Source organism: Piliocolobus tephrosceles, chromosome 19 (genome assembly GCF_002776525.5).
Source record: "Piliocolobus tephrosceles isolate RC106 chromosome 19, ASM277652v3, whole genome shotgun sequence".
Lineage (NCBI taxonomy): Eukaryota > Metazoa > Chordata > Mammalia > Primates > Cercopithecidae > Piliocolobus > Piliocolobus tephrosceles.
Window position 1 is genome coordinate 9194683 of NC_045452.1, and position 18178 is coordinate 9212860.

At 53.3% G+C, this 18178-nt stretch overlaps 1 protein-coding gene across 1 annotated transcript in view; it reads right to left on the reverse strand.

Moving 5' to 3' along the window:
• MN1 (MN1 proto-oncogene, transcriptional regulator) overlaps positions 1-1904 on the reverse strand; it is a 53254-nt gene extending 51350 nt beyond the window's left edge. Inside the window, exon 1 of the mRNA XM_026447975.1 lies at positions 1-1904. This exon is cut by the window's left edge and continues 2238 nt beyond it. Coding sequence (XP_026303760.1) covers positions 1-1609 — 1609 coding nt within the window. The 5' untranslated portion in view covers positions 1610-1904.
• Between the last annotated feature and the right edge of the window lie 16274 nt (positions 1905-18178).

Consider the following 18178-nt stretch of genomic DNA (forward strand, 5'->3'; position numbering starts at 1 on the left):
GCTGCTGCTGCTGCTGCTGCTGCTGCTGCTGCTGCTGCTGCTGCTGCAGGGACTGGTGGTCCGGGGCCGGATGCTGCAGGGGCGGCCCCGAAGGGAAGCTGTCGGGCACAGGCGGTGTGAAATCGCCGGGTAGGCCTGGGTAGGCGGAGGGGGAGAGGTGGTTATCCAGAGCGCCGTTGTGCATGCTGCCGTTCCACGAAGCGCAGCGGTCCACTCCCGCGCTGCCCGGGAAGTCGAAGCGCGGCCTCTTGGCCACGTTCATGTAGGGGGGCGCGTCGAAATGCTGCAGCCGCTGGTTGGGCGCCTGCTGCGGAGGAGGATGCTGCATGCTGAAAACAGGCTCGGAATAAGGGTGCATGCTCCGGTTCTCCAGCCGGTGGATGGGATACTCGAATTGCGCGTGCTGGCTGGGCAGCATGGGGCCTCCGTCCTGCAGGCCGCCGCTGGGCGTGCCCGCCTCGCCCTGCTGGGGCCGAGGGAGGGCAGGCGGGCACGAATTTTGTCGGACTAGAAGCCCGGGTGGCGGCGGCGGCTGCTGCTGTGGCGGTTGCTGCGGGGGCTGCTGCTGAGGGGGTGGCGGGGCCTGCTGGGGAGGCTGCATTAACGGGTGCCTGGAGCCCACTGAGGGCTCCAGACCCACAGGCATCTTTCTGGCCCCACCGAACCTCTCAAAGAACACACCATGCTGCTGCTGCTGCTGGGGTTGCTGCTGCTGCTGCGGCTGCTGCTGCGGTGGCTGGGCGTGCATTTTGGACAAGCCCACCATGCCCGCAGCCCTGGGCATGGCCGAGGCGCCCGGGAAAGCGCCCCCGGGAACCTGGCGACCCGCTGCATAATGAGGCAGCTGCCCTTCGGAGTCAGAGGGCGAAAACAGGTCAAAATGTCCCGAGGGCCCCTCGCCCGGGTAATTGTATTCCAGCGAGTCGACGGCTCCTTGGTTCGTCACCCTCCGGGGCTCTAGGCTGTGGGAATCGGAGCCGCTGGAGGAGGGCAGGCCGTGGAAGGAGGCGGCTCGGTTAGGGCTCTGGTCCAGCGGCAGGCATGGGGCCGGCACGGCGTGGCCGGAGGCACCCGAACTGTGGAAGTCCGGGAGGTTCCCAGGTCGCTGCGGGCCGAAGCTCTCAGGCCCCTGGCTCTCCGCCATGTGCTCATAACCCTCAGCGAAGGGCGGCTGGCTGCCCAGGCCTCCGGCTGCGCCGCCGTAGCCGAGTAGGCGACCCCCGTGCAAGCACGAGGCCCCCGGGTCCGGGCCACCGAAGTTGCCCCCAAAGTGGGGGTGATGCTGGTGGGGATGGTGACTTCCCGGGTGGCCGTGGTGAGGCTGCTGGCCGCCAAAGAAGCCGTGCACAGGCTGCGCCTGCAGCCCCCCTGCGTGCAACTCCGAGTGGCCGCGCGTGTGGAAGCCGTAGGGCTCCATGTTCATGCCCAAGATCGGGGGCTCGCCCAGCGCGCTCATGGCAGGATCCACAGGGCCAGGGGGCCCCCCAGTGTGGAAAGCCGGGGCCTTAAAGTGGGTGTTCATGCTCAGTCCGGTCTCGTTAAAGTTCCTCTCGCCCTGGCCAGCGTTCCTGCTGTTGATCTGGGGCTCGAATTGGTCCAGCCCAAACATACTTGGCGGGGGGCAGAGGGAGATCAATAGGGCATGACAGCCTGCTCTCCGCGGCGCGCCTCCGGCCAGCTACTCGTTCCAGCCCAGGATTGGGCGCTCCGGGACGCTCAGCACCGCGGGGGCTCAGCGCGCACCTCCACCCCGCCTGATGTGGGGGACGGGGGGCGGGTATCAGCTCCTCTCCCGAAGCTCCGATTCTGCCCGGGGAGGGCCTCTCACATCTTGCGAGGCCGCGGGGCCTCTAGGAGCCGTGTTGGGGGGCCCATGCCCCAGGCGGTTGTCACAGCCGCGGGTGGGTCTGCGGGGAGGGGACGAAGCCGCGGATGAACGGAGACAAAAAGTTAAGTGGGGGGAATAGGGAGGGAAGGGGGTTGGGAGAGCAGAGCGATCACCTTCTCAAGTCCGATTGGGTCTGTTGGGGAGCCCCCAGGACGCCGCCTGCAGCCTCCAGGAGTCCGTGGCAGAGCTGCTAAGGGCAGGGGAGGGAGACCCTTCAAAGCCGCAGCTAGCGCCGGGCACCGACAGAGCGGTCCCTCCCCCCGCCCCCCGGAGTCCCCGCGCCCCGCAGCCCGAGCCTCCACCGAGCACGATCCGCTCGCACAATCCCCGTAGGCTCCGGGCGAGCCGCTGCTGCTTCTTCAGCGGGTCAGAGGACTAGAGGCTCCGCTCGGCATCGCGGGTGCCGGCCCCCGAGCCAAGGACGCAGAGGGGCTGGGAGGCGGCAGGCGCCTGGGGTTGGAGCGGAGGGTCGGAGGAAAGGCGCGGCTCTTCTGCTCGGCAGCGGGTGCGCTGCGCCCAGCGCGCAGCTTCGCGGCCACGTCCGCCGCCCGCCGCTTCTGTCCTCCGCCGTTGGGTGTCTGAGTTCGCTGGAGTCTCAGCGCACCGTTGCAGGAGCGGGAGGGCAGCGAGACGAGGGGTCGGGTCGCTCCAAGGCTCCGGTTCCCTGCCTCCGCGCTGAGGTGCTTCGCGAGTCCCTCTCGGACCTGAGGGAGGGGGGCGTACGCGGGTCGGGGGGCCACGCCGGGCGAGCAAGCTAAGGCGTTCCCGCTGCGCTCTCAGAGCCTGGAATGGGGGGGGGGGGGCGCGGGGGGCGGCTCGGGGGGGCCTGCGCACCCCTCTCCCGACTAGCGGGGGGGGCTCTGCGTGGGGCGTTCCTAGGGTCTCGGCTCCCCTCTCTGTGTCTGCCTCTCGCCCAGCGCCGGGAGAAGCAGCAACAAGTTTTGCATTTCAGCAATCAATTTCAGCCATTACATTTGCACCAATCAGCGCCGCCCAAGCTCCGGGCCCGGGGCGGGGCTCGCTCTTAAGGTGGTCCGGGGTCCTGGCTGCCGAGGCCCCCGCCACGAAGCCGCACTTCCCCAGCCCTGGGGTCTCCCGCGCCCGCCTTGCTTCGGGGTCCGGCGTCAGTGCGCTGGGGGCGCGCCCTGGCCTCCGGGCGCATCGGGCTGGAGAGGGTGCAGGCGGAGGAGAATGGCGGGAGCTTGGCTTTGTTCACCCCCTTCCCATTCACACTGTTCCCAACTCCCCACCCCCAACTGGAGCGAGACCCACCGGGTGGGCAGGGGGCGGGGAGGTGGGCGGTGAGCGGTACGGGGCGCTCAGACAATGAGGTCGCCAGGCAAAGACCCTGGACTCGCCACGGAAAGTCGCCAAGTGTCGACTGCGCTTCGGCTCCGGGGTGAACACTCCGTTCTCCGCTAGCGGCGCCCAAGTTAGACGGCCCTGGGATTTTCTTGGAGGGTAAAGCAGATGGGGAACCTCGAAGTTAGGGTTATCCTCGAGAGACCTAGGCGCTTGCTCACTCCTCCGTCACTAGGACGCTCACAATTGTTCCCCTTCCCCACTGCCTGGGGTTCCCGGTTCTCACCCGCCGGCGTGGGCTCCAAGGAGTCACAGTCACTCAGCCACTTTATGGGGGAGCACATCGGTTGAGCCCAGTAACCGGAGCGACTTGCGAGGCGGCTGGGAACCCCGAGAAGACACGCACGAAGAGGGCGCACCCGCCGGCCCGCACCTTGCCCTGGGCCACCCGGTCCAAGGCCCAGGCCCTCTGCGGGTGGGAGGTTGGCCTCCTTAAGAGATCAATTAAACTGAAGAGGCCGAGGAATGGAATTGGACTGTGATACTAAAATCAATAGGAGTAATTTAATATCTGCCCTGCTCTTTATGAAATATTTATCCTAATAATCTTAGTTAAAATGTTTAGATCTTCCCGATCCCCACCGAGGCTGAAATCTATCTTGCAATTAGAAGTTGGAAGTTAGAGGTGATGGAGGATAGAGGAGGTGTTTATTCTGTGCGCCTGTGTGCGAGTGCGCGCGCGTGCGTGCGTGTGTGTGCATGCGTGTGTGTGTTCCTCCCTAAAGTGTGTGGGGGGAAGGAGGGGGGAGAAGGCCTTTAATTTTCCTTGCCATAAAATAGCACGAGGCGATTTTGCTAGCAGATTCGCATTCTTAGGAGAAGGGCGAAAAAAGAACTTTCTTTGAAGTGCCCCTGATATCGCTATTAAATCTAAATAAAATTAAGCATGGTGTATAAAAATGCCTTTTCCCCCCACAAAAGAAAGTGTTTATCGCCCGAGTCTGTCTAGCGTTTGCTAAATTGCGCATGAAATCTGAAATGAAATAAACGTTATAATAAAACCAACCCCTGAGCCCTTTTTATTTAAAAACCTTAGATTAAGCACTCCACCGTCGCGGGCAGGAGTTAAAAAGTTACCATGTCGTACGCGCAGATTCATTGCTCCCCGGAGTTGCGGCTAGGAAGGCAGTGCGACGTATGCTAGAACCGCCCCAGAACCGACCTGCCGGGGGTGGGGGGAAATGGGCTCAACTTTGGGCTAGTGGCAGAATTCCCAAGAAATTGCCCCCCACCCAAAAAAATTTTAATTAAAAATAAACAAACAAGAAAAACCAACAACTTTAAAACTCAGCCAGATCAAGCTCAGATCCAAGACCTTTCCCCGGGCCTTCCTGTTGCAGAAGTTTACAGACATATATATATTTTTTTTTCTTTTTTGAAATTAAAAATGAAAATTACCCCCATCAAAAATGGGGTCCATAAATAAGCAGGGGAAGAAGTATTTGTACAGGGCGGTGGAGTTTTTAAAGGATTTTTCTGCAGGATCAGGTTGTTGGTCTGTGATTAAATATTGATTTTGTGTAATTAGTTTTCATGTGAACTATCCTCTTGCTGATAGCTTAGAGGTTTCAGAACTAGAAAAGAAATGGAATTGGACATGGAAATTATTACTTAGCAAAGTGACAGGGAAGTGAGAGGCAGAGAAAAGACTGAGGCTTTGCTGATTTAGGCACAAAGAAATAAAGGCTTGGGTAGGCCTCCAGTGACACCCTCCCCCCAGGGCTTAGGACCCTGGGGCTCTGGGGCTCTCCAGACAGAGCAGCAGGGATCTTGAACCTCCTGGACAAAAAGGGGGAGGCAATAGGAAAATCTGGTTGTGAGGAAGAGGCCCCCACATGGGCAAAGGCCTGAGCATAGTCCAAGACACTGGGTCACATACTCAGTCTGCTCTCAACTATGGGTATCTCCTGAGGCACCTATGAGCCGCCTGTGATTTTGTGTCTGGAGGAAATAGGGAAAAGTGGGGACCTGTCTGGAGCCTGGGGGTGGGCCAGGAGGGTGGGAAGAATGGCTCACAGGCCTGTGGTCTGGGGAGACCTGGATGGGGGCATGTGCAGAGCTGAGGCATGACTTCACACAGGGCTGGGCGGGGGTCTCCAGCACACCTGGGCAGGTTTCCTGTGGAATAATTCCGTGTGCTCCAGAGAGCGGGGGGTGTGGGAGTATTTTTCTGGGGCTGTTTCCAAGAGTTAGCTCTACAAGGTGTGTGAGTGACTGAAAGAAGGGAGTGTTTGGGCCTGGTGGAGTTTCTGTTCAGGATGTGTGTCTGGGCCACCTTTCTTTAACACAGCAAATGTTGTGAGGGTGTGTGGTGCACATCTGCATGTTGTGCCTTGGCTTGTGTGCAGGTGGCAGGGCATCTGCGTGTGCTTCTGTCCATGCCTGTGTGGGCGTGCGTGCATGGATCTGTGGGTGTCTTGGTGCATGTGCAGTGTCTGTCCTCCAACCCCCCTTTTCTGTGTGTGTGAGCCACTGTGTTTGTACCTGTGTGTGTGCAGCTGCCTCACCCCTTATATGCCTGTACCTCTGCTCTAGTGTAACTGTTTTTTCTGTGAGTGTGAGGGCGTGTGCCTCACAGCCTGTGCCCATCTGTGCCCATGTATGCGCCAGCGTGTGCGCCTCCACAGTGTGGGCTCCCCTGCGTGTGCCTGTGTGTGCTTTCGCCCGCAAGGTCCTGCAGTGTTTCTTTGGAACAGACACATTGCCCCCTAGCGCTCAGACGAATTCAAAGCCCCCGCAGGCGCAGAGCCGGGAGCAGCAGGAGCCTCAGGGCCCTCCACCCACCAGGCTTTCTCCATCCTCCTCCCTCTCCAGGTCCCCCTCCGGGGTCGCTGAGTGTGCTGGCAATGACCAGAGGAGGCTCCCTGGGCAAGGGAAGGAGGAGACACAGCTGGATGGGGCCCCGGAGCTGGACAGGGATGTTTTAAGCTGGAGACAAGTGGGAAACTGTCTGGGATGGCCCCCAGGGAGCTGCCCAGAATACTGGCCACTGATGTGGAGAGCCTGGCACAGCTCAGCTAGTCCAGGACCCCCAGCCTGCAGCCCCACCAGCGAACTCTCACTCTCTAGAAACACAAAGCAACCCACACCAAATACCCTTCGCCCAGGAGACACATAGCCTTGTGCCTGCCCCATAGGCCCCCAACACCAGCACACACACATGTACACATTTACCTCCATAGTGTGTGGCTATGTCAGCAAATACTCACACTTGCACACACACATAAAGCAATATTGGTATACATGTACTCACACACACACACACACCCCTCCATAGTGTGGGGATGTCAGCATCCATGTACTCACACACCCCTCCATAGCGTGGGGATGTCAGCACACACACACACACACACCCCTCCCCATAGTGGACGAGTCTGCCCACTGGTTTCAGGACGTGGAAGGCTCCTTCCGTGTCAGGCTTGGTGCTTTGTGCGTTATACCCATGGTCATCCTTACAGCAACCCCATGAGGTGGGGACTCAGAACCCATTCTACAGATGAGGAGATAGAGGCTCACACCAGTCAAGGGACTTTCCCAAAGTTGAGCAGTGGCAGAGCTGAGATTCGAATCTCCCTGACGCTGAAGCCTGGCTCTTAACCACTGCCTGCCCTACCTGAATGTGATAGTTCGGATAAAACACTTAGCACAGTGCAGGGGACATGGTAAGTGCCAAGAAGTGTTAGCAACCTTTATTACCACTGTGATTATTACCAAACATGATCAAAATTATGATTCATGTTACTCTCAGTGTCTCCCTCACCCACACAAACATGAGAAACTAGTACAAACACACACACAGAGCAATAGCCTTAGCCTTCTTCCTCTAACCGCCATATCCTTTGAGCTTGGAAACTCACGGGGATCACAGAAGCTCAAGTCCTTCTTGCAGGCAGTGTTCCTAAAGGACTGGAGGGGAAGCTACTTCGTCGGACACCTGGGGTTGACAGAACGGGCCCCTCCAGTGGGCCAGTGGCGGAAAGGGCGAGGACTTGGGCATTACAGACCCAGATTCAAATCTTGTCTTCACCACTTATGAGCTGCGTGACCTTAAGCAAAATACTTTTTTTCTCTGAACCTCAGTTTCCCCTGTTGGAAAGAGACATCACAGCCAGTTGATATAGAGCATAGGGACTGGAGACAATGCTTTCAGAGTGGAACGGAGTACAGCACAGGACAGACCTTCATTAAATGGCGGCCCCTCTTATGACCATTATTATTTCTTCTGTGTTTGGATGCAGGGAGATGCAGAACAGAACCACAATCCCAGGAAGCCCCAACTATGGCCAGGACAGAGGAGAGGGCAGATGACTAGAGTCAGAAGACGTGAGACCCTCACGGAGCTCCAGTCTGCTGTTTGCTAAGCAACAGCACCTCGTCCATCTTGCTACATACAATGTCTGTCTTTTGGGGTCTCTCCTCGATCTGTTCATTACTTATATACCAAACGCTTATAATACGCCAGGGCCTGGTCTAGGAACTCAAGAAAAAGCGTAGAAGACACAGTCCCAGTCTTCAAGCCAAATCAAAGGAAACCTAGTATTCAATGTGAAAGGACTACATTACATACTTCTAAGGGATAAAATAACTGCCGGGAAGGAGGGAAAATAGAGAAGGATTCCCAATGTTGGGTTTTGAAGGTAGAATAGGAGTTTGACAATCAAATAGTGTCATAGGACTTTCCAAGAGGAGTAATCATGTTAGGTGGGGTGCAGGAAGGTTCAAGCAGAAGTGAGTTTAGAGCAGGATAAGGAAGGGGCAGGATCAGGAGGACCTCAAGGCCAGGTAGGAAAGTTTGGACATTGTTCTGGGGAGCTATGGAAAGGTTTAAAGCAAGATCAAGAGACATTGTCCAAGGTGAGTTTTAAAAGATTCCTGGAGATCTGAGGCTCTCCCTTTCCTCTGCCTTCTATGTGGCCCCAGGAGCCATCTTTACCTGGTTTCCATGGAAACAGGGCTTGGGAGAGGGGAGGTCTCAGGTTTGTACCCAAGCAGCTGGCACAGAGCAGGACCTTGCCTGCTGGCTCTCCCATCTCAGGCCTGTGCACAGAAAAGAGTCCCCTCTTGGTTCAGTGATTATAGATGCTGCTCTCTACGGAGCAGGACCTCCTGCCCATTTCTCAGTTGGGGTAGGTTTAGGGGCATTTCTGAATGACAGCCAAATCTCCTAGGTTCAAAGCCCAGTGTGGCCACCCACTGACCTGTCTCTAAGCGTGTGAGGGAGGCAAAAGTGTGAGAAAGCACCCAGTCCCCACTACATAACTTATATAAATTATATAAGTACAATATATTTTATAGTGTTAGTATATTACATAGCTACCCTGTGAGGTAGGTTCTATTCTTTTCCCCATTTTATAAAGGTGAAAACTGAGGCACAGAGAGGTGAAGGAACTTGCCCTAGGTCACATGGCAAGTAAGAGTCAGAGCCAGGACTCAGACCAGGCCTGGCACAACTTCACCATTAACCCACATATCGGTCACAAAGATTCTCCCTCTCTCAAACCCAGGGCTACCACCTGGAAAGAGGACGCCTTGCCCACAGTTTTGCTGCTTGGCGCTGGGTCTAAGCCCCTGGAGAGTCCCAGCCCTAAAGAGGGGTCCCTGCTTTCTCTATTGCTTTACTTCGTTGCTCCCCTGAGGTCTTTGGGGTCTGATCACAGGGTTTCAGTATGGGGAGCCACTGAATTTCCCCTTAAAAGATACCTGGAACAAGAAGTATTGCCAGCGCACTTGGCCTGGCAGAGCTACCTGCACAGGAGAAGAGCTGTGGCCACCATAGGGCATTTCAATTTCCCAGGTACCAGACATGTGGGGCTGAGGCTCCATAGCTTGCCTCTGGCCTCCAGATCTCCTGGACAACCCAACCTTCCCAGGAAACGCTCCATTTTCATGAGTCTAGCTCAGAGCCAGAGACAGTATCTCAACCACACAGCAACACGCTTAGCTTGTGACGTGGAGAATCAGAAATGAGACCCTTGCTTGAAAGCGTGAATTGCAACAGTGCTATGAACCTCCCCTTTTCTGAACACAGAAACTCTCTTAGACCTCACTGAATCCAGAAAGCAACCCTAGGAAGTAAGCATCTCCATTATCCTCTGGAATGGAGGGTCTGATTGGTACAAGAATGACCTGTTCAAAGCCACACCGCGGCTGCATGGCAGGGCCTGGTTTCATACTCGGATCCGTAGGGTCCTAGAGCCATCCTGCCAATGTCTCCATCTACGTGGGTTTCTCTTCCCCAGACAGCATCCAGCTATGAGCTTGTATTTTCCATTCTCTAAGCGAAGTATGCTGAACCCAGGCCCTGCTCCCAAAATAACTCAAACCAGCCCCACAGGCTGGAACTGAGGCCCCAGTGACTCCAGGGCCCAGTTAGCCTCCCCTTGAAAAAGTCCCTATTCAGCAAAAAAAAAAAGCAGCCATCACGCATAAAGCATCACATACCACACAATTAGTCAGAAAATGCAAAAGTTCAGCAAGGTTTATAATTATTCAACATACCTATTTAGCATGCTCACAAGCCCCTCCCTCCCCACCTCTTCCTTTTCCCTCCCTGCAGCCATCAGCAATGTGGGCTCATTACCACCGAGAACCTCGCTGGAAAGCCAGCCTCATAAACAGAACCAAACAAGCATCTATGATGGGAAAACTTTGGATGGAGCAGTCACTAGCCGATGCCTTTCAAATCACACTGTCAATTGTCACTCGCGTCCCCTGCCCCCCACCCTCTCGGACACCCATGGCTGCACGCCCTGTCTCCACTGAGGTGAGGAGCAAGTGCTGGAAGGAACCAGCCCCAATGCCAAGACCCAGGCTGAGCTTATCTTCCAGGAAGGAGCCCTGGGTGCAGCTGGAGTCTGAAGCCAACTCCTCCATGTGTCAGCGGCGACAGCAGCTGGCATGTGGCAGGTGCGTCCCTGTTTGCTCTATGGTGCCCCATTTCTCTTCACTTTCCTTACAGAGGGGTGTGCTGGGGTGGCTTAGAGCATCATACAGATCTGAGATTTGTGGCCTTGAGCGGGTCATTACCTTCTGTGCCTCAGTTTCCTCATCGGTAAAATCAGTTTCCAGCAGTACCTACAGCAAAGGACATATGTGAGGACAGAATGAAATGGTGTAGGTTAAGCAAGGCAGTCACACGCCATCCCTGGGAGGCGAGTAGAGGTGCCTCCTCTCTAGGGCTCCTTGGAAGTGTGCCCCAGTGTAAGAAATGGGGGGGTGCCTTGCTGACATCTTCCAGAGATCCAGGAAAGGAGGAAAGCAGCCTCCCATCTCTGAGCACTTACCATAAGGTGGGCTCCTTTCCATAGACTGTTCTAATTATTGCACCAATTGTATTGCAGGGATAGATGTGTGCCCATTTCATGGACGGGAACCTAGAGGTGGCACACCACTTTGAGAAGGGGCTTGGGGAGAGTTCCTCCAAAAGAAGAGCCTGCACTTATTGCCCAAAGAGTTCAGGAAGGAAACAAACGGAGCCCCCAGGGAACCCTTGGACACCCCACCGCCCCCCCCCACCATCAGTCACGCTGTCTAAGGGATTGTAAAGTGGATGACAAAGGGGCTGATGGGCTTTGAATGGCCCTTCCCACCCAACGAGGAAACAGAGCCCAGAGGGAGTGAGTAATGTGCTTATTTGATCAGATTCTTGGAAACGTTCACAAATCATCACCGTTCTCCCTGTGACAGTGTTACCAGCTCTTCCTTTAATTGTTGTTGTGTGCATAGCAGGAAGGCAGTGTGGTCTGGAAGTGAACAGGGTCAGCCTCAGGCTTGACTGCATGTAGTACCTTGACCTCCTTGAGCCTCAGTTTCCCCATTTTTCAAATGAGGAGGATAATCTTCTCTGGAGTTGTCAGGGGGGTGAACAAGCACAGAACACTTAGCACGTAGTTAACACTCAATAAACGGCAGCTACTACATGGAGCCAGGCCCCTGCAGGGCGGGTGGCTCCCTGCGGGGCAGCCCTGAATTGATGAGGTGCCTGCTCTCTTTGGTCTCCCCTCAGACCCTGGCTGCATGGTCCTGAGACTCCTGGCTCCGGTCCGGTCCGGAGGCCTTGTCATGCCAAGGCACTGCCAGCAAGGATGGGGAGTGCTGAGTAGAGAGAGGACTCACCCCTGCATTCTCTGGGCCAGGCCCCAGCTGTGCAGGCCCCACCCTCTCTTGGCCACCTCCACCCCATCTGAGGCTTAGCGGCCAGCCTCCGACATTTGCCACCCAGCCACCTGGTGAGCTCCAGGCAGGCTGCAGGCGCCAGCTGCCCCCACCTCTGGCTCCGATGAGCTCATCTGGGTTTCCAAACTTCCAAAGCAGCCAGGAATGTTTGCTCAAATGTTCCGAGCCCAGAGAGCGTTAAGAGCAAACCGGTGCCCTCCGCCCCCTTTCCCTGCGCAGAAAGCAATCTGCTATAACTCAGACAGGCCAGCCTCACCAAGCCCAGGAGATGGATGCGGCGTTTTGGAATCTATATCACCCAAAAAGAAAATGCCTCTTAAATCACAGGGAGCTGGGAGAGAGCAGGAGCAGGAGGCACAGAGACCCAGTGATGCTCCAGAGGTCAGGCCTGGAGGGGGGGGGGTGCCACCCGGCATGGAGGCACCCTGGTCATCCGCGTGTCCACTGCACCTTCTTGGCTCAGGTGGAGAGAGGGAGGCCTAGAGACGCTCCCCCCACGTGAATGCTTGCTGGGTGTGCACACACACATACATGCACACACACACGTGTCCACATGCACACACACACATGCACAGAGTGCCCACGCTGATTTAGCCCACTCCCAGGTCCTGTTGAAATCTCTCCCCATTTTATCCCTGCCTTTCTGGCCCTGGCCACCACTCTCCCGACCTGGGCAGCAACTGGGCTCTAAACCTGATAAAGTCAGGTCACAGACAGCCCCTTCGCTCATATCCTTAGAACATTCAGTGATCTGTCCTTTGAGAATAACAATCAAATTCCTCACTGCAGTGTGCAAGACCCTGCATGCCCAGCCCAGGTGACCTTGCCACGCCTGCCCCAGTCCCTCCATCAGAGCTGCATTAGCCCCTACTGTGCCCTTCTCACCTTCTCCCATCACAGGGCCTGGCAGGCGTGCCCATGGCTGGAGGGCTTTTTGCTCAGTGAAGGCACAGCCGTACCTCAGCTCAGCCACCACATCCTCAGGGAAATGCCCCCAGCCACCCCCAGACACTCCTACCAGATAATCCTGGCACTGGAATGCTCTCCTACCCCCAAGGTCTGGGTAGCACAACATCCAGCAGTGTTATCTCCTGGTATCCTTAGGAATCTCAGTCCACACTACTCCATCAGGAGCACCCAGCCAGCAGGGGTTCTTCCTGGTTTTGGCCACTTCTCTTTGCATTTCATTCATTTTCCGAATGAAGGAGTGAAGGGCCCCTTGCAGTCCAGTCTTATGAACTCTTATTCATCCTGCAAGGCCCTACTTGGTGCTTTTCAAACTGCAGATTGTGACCAATTTATAGATTAAAAAGCCATTTAGGGAGTGTGGTATATACCAACAGTGGAATACTCATCAGCCATAAAAAGAAATGAAATTCTGGACAGGCACAGTTGGCTCATGCCTGTAATCCCAGTATTTTGGGAGGCTGAGGCAGGAGGATCATTTAAGCCCAGAGGTTTGAGACCAGCCTGGGCAACATAGGAAGACCCTGTCTCTACAAAAGAATTTAAAAATATAGCCAGACATGGTAGCACATGCCTGTGGTCCCAGCTACTCAGGAGGCTGAGGTAGGAGGATGTCTCAAGCCCAGGGAGTTGAGGCTGCAGTAGCTATGATCATACCACTGAACTCCAGCCTGGGTAACAGAGAAAGACTCTGTCTCAAAAAAAAAAAAAGAAAAGAAAAGAAAAAAAGAAAGAAATGAAATTCTGACACATGCTACAACATGGATGAACATTGAAGACATTATGCCAAATGAAATAATCTAGGCCGGTCACAGTGGCTCACGCCTGTAATCCCAGCACTTTGGGAGGCTGAGGCAGGTGGATCACCTAAGGTTGGGTGTTCAAGACCAGCCTGACCAACATGGAGAAACCCCATCTCTACTAAAAATACAAAATTAGCTGGGCGTGGTGGTGCACACCTGTAATCCCAGCTACTTAGGAGGCTGAGGCAGGAGAATCACTTGAACCCAGGAGGCGGAGGTTGTGGTGAGCCAAGATCTCACCATTGCACTCCAGCCTGGGCAACAAGAGTGAAACTCTGTCTCAAAAAGAAAAAAAGAAAAGAAAAGAAAAGAAAAGAAAAGAAAGAAAGAAAGAAAGAAAGAAAGAAAGAAAGAAAGAAAGAAAGAAAGAAAGAAAGAAAGACAGAAAGAAAGAAAGAAAGAAACCAGACACAAAAAGACAAATAGCATGTGATTCCACTAACATGAGGTAACTAGAAGAAGATTCATAGAAACAGAAAGGAGAATTAAAGTTTACCAGGGGACAGGGTAACAGGGAATAGGGAGTTCGTGTTTCACGGGTGCAGTTTCTGTTTGGGACGATGATAAAGTTCTGTGGATGAATAACAGTAATGGCTACACAACAATGTGGATGTACTTAATGCTACTGTACTGAGCACTTAAAAATGGGTAAAGTGACACATTTTATGTTATGTATATTTTACCACAATAAAAACAACTCCTAAGCTATACAAGTAAGTACACCTTATATTACAAGTAAGAATTATCTAGTGAAACTTTTGTTTCATTGTGTGTGAATTACTTCATTTGTGAAAAATGTATTTCCAACTCTGAATCAAGGCCCACTAATTTTTTTTTTTTTTTTTTTTTTGAGACGGAGTCTCACTCTGTTGTCCAGGCTGGAGGGCACTGGTGCAATCTTGGCTCACTGCACCCTCTGCCGCCCAGGCTCAAGTGATTTTCCTGCCTTAGCCTCCCGAGTAGCTAGGATTACAGGCGCCTGCCACCACACTCAGCTAATTTTTGTATTTTTAGTAGAGACGGGATATCGCCATGTTGGCCACTCTGGTCTCGAACTGCTGACCTCAGGTGATCTGCCCGCCTTGGCCTCCCAAAGTGCTGGGATTATAAGCGTGAGCCACCACACACGGCCCAAGACCCACTAATTCTTTTTTTTTTTTTTTTTTTTTTGAGATGGAGCCTCACCCTGTCGCCCAGGCTGGAGTGCAGTGGCACTATCTTGGCTCACTGCAATCTCCACCCGCCTCCTGGGTTCCCACGATTCTCCTGCCTCAGCCTCCTGAGTAGCTGGGATTACGGCACCTGACATATAGTATGTACTCAGTATTTCCCAGAAATGATCAAGATGTAGATGGAGTCCAGCGGTCCCAGATTTGGATTCACCCTGATTTCAAGCCCCAGCTATGTGACTTTGGGCAGGTCACTTCTCCTCTCAGGGCTTCCATTTTCATTAATAATAACAGTAATATTTGGCACAGTGCGGTGGCTCACACCTATAATCCCAGTACTTTGGGAGGCTAAGGCAGGCAGATCACTTGAGGTCAGGAGTTTGAGACCAGGCTGGCCAACATGGTGAAACCTTATCTCTGCTAAAAATACAAAAATTAGCCAGGCGTGGTGGCGGGTGCATGTAATCCCAGCTACTCAGGAGGCTGAGGCACAAGAATCGCTTGAACCCAGGAGGCAGAGGTTATAGGGAGCTGAGATTGTACCACTGCACTCCAGCCTGGGCAACAGAGCAAGGCTGTATCTCAGAAAAAAAATAAAATAAAATAAACACACACACACACTCACACACACACACAATAATATTAACCATAGTCATTTATTAAGCACTGGCTATATGCCAGGCTAAGTGCTTTATAGATATTGACTAATTCATGCACTTACCATATGCTGGGCAGTAATTTTCATAAAATTGTTGCCTCGATTATAAACACTATTTACTGAGCACCTACTATGTGCCAGGCACAGTGAAACCTGTGGAAATTCAAAGGTGAGCAGGACAGTGGGTCCTGTGTCTTGATCTTTACGGATCTTTCTCTTCTTGAATCCTCACAGCACCCATTTTATAGACAAGAAGACAGAAGCCAGAAAGTCCTGTCTGACTCTGAGCCTGGCCTCTTTGCTACCTCCCGTTGCCCTGTGAAGCTGTGTGGTCACAGCACCCAGGACTTGAGAGGGGTGAAGTTCTTCCTCACCCCACAAAGGCTTCATGAGCCCTACTGTGTACCAGGCCAGCCCTGCTCGATCTGGGACGATAAACACAGGGCAGGTGCTGAAAGCCTGTGTGAGGGAAGTTCTAGGCCTGCAGGAGCTGAGAGGAGACCCTGGAGAGGACGGGAGTCAGGGCGGGCTTCCTCGAGGAGGTGACACAGGAGTAGAGTGCTGCAGGAGAAGCAGGGAAGGGTGTTCCAGGCAGTGGAACAGCATGCCAACAGGGAAGAGCCCCAGATGGCTCCTGGTTTCCTGTTTGGCAGGCTGGGATGGGAGAACTGGTCGTCACTCTAGTTTGCATGGAAGAAAAAGGTCATACATGCCCTGGATACACTCACTGGCCAAGAGGCAGGAAGAAGCAGAGAAAAGGCAGGTGGAAGGCTGGGTGCAGGTTGGAGGAGGGCAGCAAACCCTGTGGAGCTGGAGGGGAGGCAGGAGGACGCAGCCCTGCCTGGCCCCATGCAATCCAGCACCTGCATTCACAACATCCCTTGAAGGAAAGAACCGGAAGGATCCCTTCCAGCCCTTCCTCCCCTTGGGAAGGGAAGGTCTCACACAGCCCTTACTACACACCCAGACCACCCCTGAGCTAAGCATGAAGTGACTTCCCAGGAACCATGCAAACTGGGTTCTAGTAAGCCCTTGTCATTGGGGAAACTGAGGCTCCCAGAGGGGAAGAGCTAAGGTTAGGACTGCTGCAAATGACAACTTATTTCAACAGACTTTAACTGAGCACTTACTATGTGCCAGGCACAAGGAATATGATAATGGGTTAAAGCAGGCGTGGTCTCAGACTCCTATGTACTCACAGTCCAGAGGGAGACACGTATGAACATGACATGCTCACCACCAGTATAAAATGACAAAGAGATCAAGCCCCTAAGGTCCTTAAAGGAAAAAAGACAGTGCCTTCAGTGAAAGAGTCTGACTAAAGCCAGGGCACTGGGGTGAACAAATAGAAATTAACTAAGGAAAAACAGAGAAGTAGTGTTAAAGGCAGAGAATGGCATGCAAAGGTCCTGAGGAAGAAAGGAGTGTGGAACGTTCAGGAGCTGAGGGCAATCAGAGAAGGTCGGGGTGGTGGCAAGGCCAGGTTTGCAGGACTTGTTGACCAAAGGAAGCCTCTGAAGATTAAGGAGCAGTAACCTCCGTTCATTTATCCATCCATTCAGTAAATACACAGGTAGCATCTACTGTGGGCCCTGCTTTGCATAGCTCAGTTCTAGGCTCTGGAGAGACATCAGTGAATGGAATTGACAAGGCCCCATCCCTCCGAAGCTGACCCTCTCAAGAGCAGATTTCGATCCTTCATACATCCTGCTTTTCATCTCTCTCTCCTTTCTTTTTCTCTTTCTCTCTTTCTTTCTTCCTCCTTTCCCTCCTTCCTTCCTCCTTCCTTTCTTTTTCTTTCTTCTCTTTTCCTTCCCTTCCCTCCCTTCCTTCCTTACTTCTTTTCCTCTCTCCTCCCTCTTTCCATCCTTTTTTCTCTCCTTTCCTCCTTCCTTCCTTTCTCTTTCTCTCCTTTCCTCCCTTCCTCCCTCCTTTTTTCCCTTCTTCCTTTCTTCCCTTTCTCTTTCTCCCTCTTTGCCTTCCCTCCCTCCCTTCCTTCCCTCTCTTTCTTCCTCCTTTCTTCCTTCTTTTCCCTAAGCCATTCTCTTTCCATAGTCTCAACACTATGTCACATAGAAAAAAATCATCTTTGAGCAGCTGAAACAGGATGGGTAGTGACCCCTCCTAAGGCTGTCCCAGGAATTAACAAACTACCACCTGCTTCATGGCTTAAAACAACAAAACTATTTTTTCACAGTCCTGGAGACCAGACTTCTGCAATCAAAGTGGGAGCAGAACCTTGCTCTCTCCCGGGCTGTGGGGGAGAGTTTTCCGCACCTCTTCCAGCGTCTGGTGGCTCCCAGCAACCTTTGCCTTTCCTGGACTTGCAGAGGCGTCCTTCCAATCCCTGCCTTTGTCTTCATGTGGTGTCCTCCTGTGTGTCCCTATATCCAAATCTTCCTCTTCTTCTAAGGGCACCAGTCATACTGTATTTATGCCCCACCCTAATCCAATATGACCACATTTTAATGTGATTGCATCTATAAAGGCTCTATTATCAAAAAAGGGTCACATTCACAGGGTCCAAGTGGACATGAGTTTTCAGGGTAAATTAGTCAACTCAGCACACCTTGATTCTTTTTCTTTTCTTTTCTTTTTTTTCTGAGATGGAGTCTCTCTCTGTCGACCAGGCTGGAGTGCAGTGGCACGATCTTGGCTCACTGCAACCTCTGCTTCCTGGGCTCAAGCAATTCTCTTGCCTCAGCCTCCCCAGTTGTTGGGATTATAGGCACGCACCACCATGCCCGGTTAATTTTTGTATTTTTAGTAGAGGCTAAGTTTAACCATGTTGGCCTGGCTGGTCTTGAACTCTCGACCTTGTGATCCACCCACCTCAGCATCCCAAAGTACTGGGATTATAGGCATGAGCCACCATGCCCAGCCCACACCCTGTTTCTTTTGAGTTAACTAGAATGTCTTCCATTTTTCCAAGATACACTGGATAAAACCCACAGTTACAAATGTAATACAATTTTGTTCAGATTTCAGCAAGTGTTCTTCAATTAGGTATTAAAATATATTTTTATCTAGTAATATTATGAAACATTTCATTCCAGTTACAGTCAACCTGCATTTCATCTCACACAACAATTAATAGACTCTACCACCAATTACAAAAATAAGGGCTGGGCACAGTGGCTCATGCCTGTAATCCCAG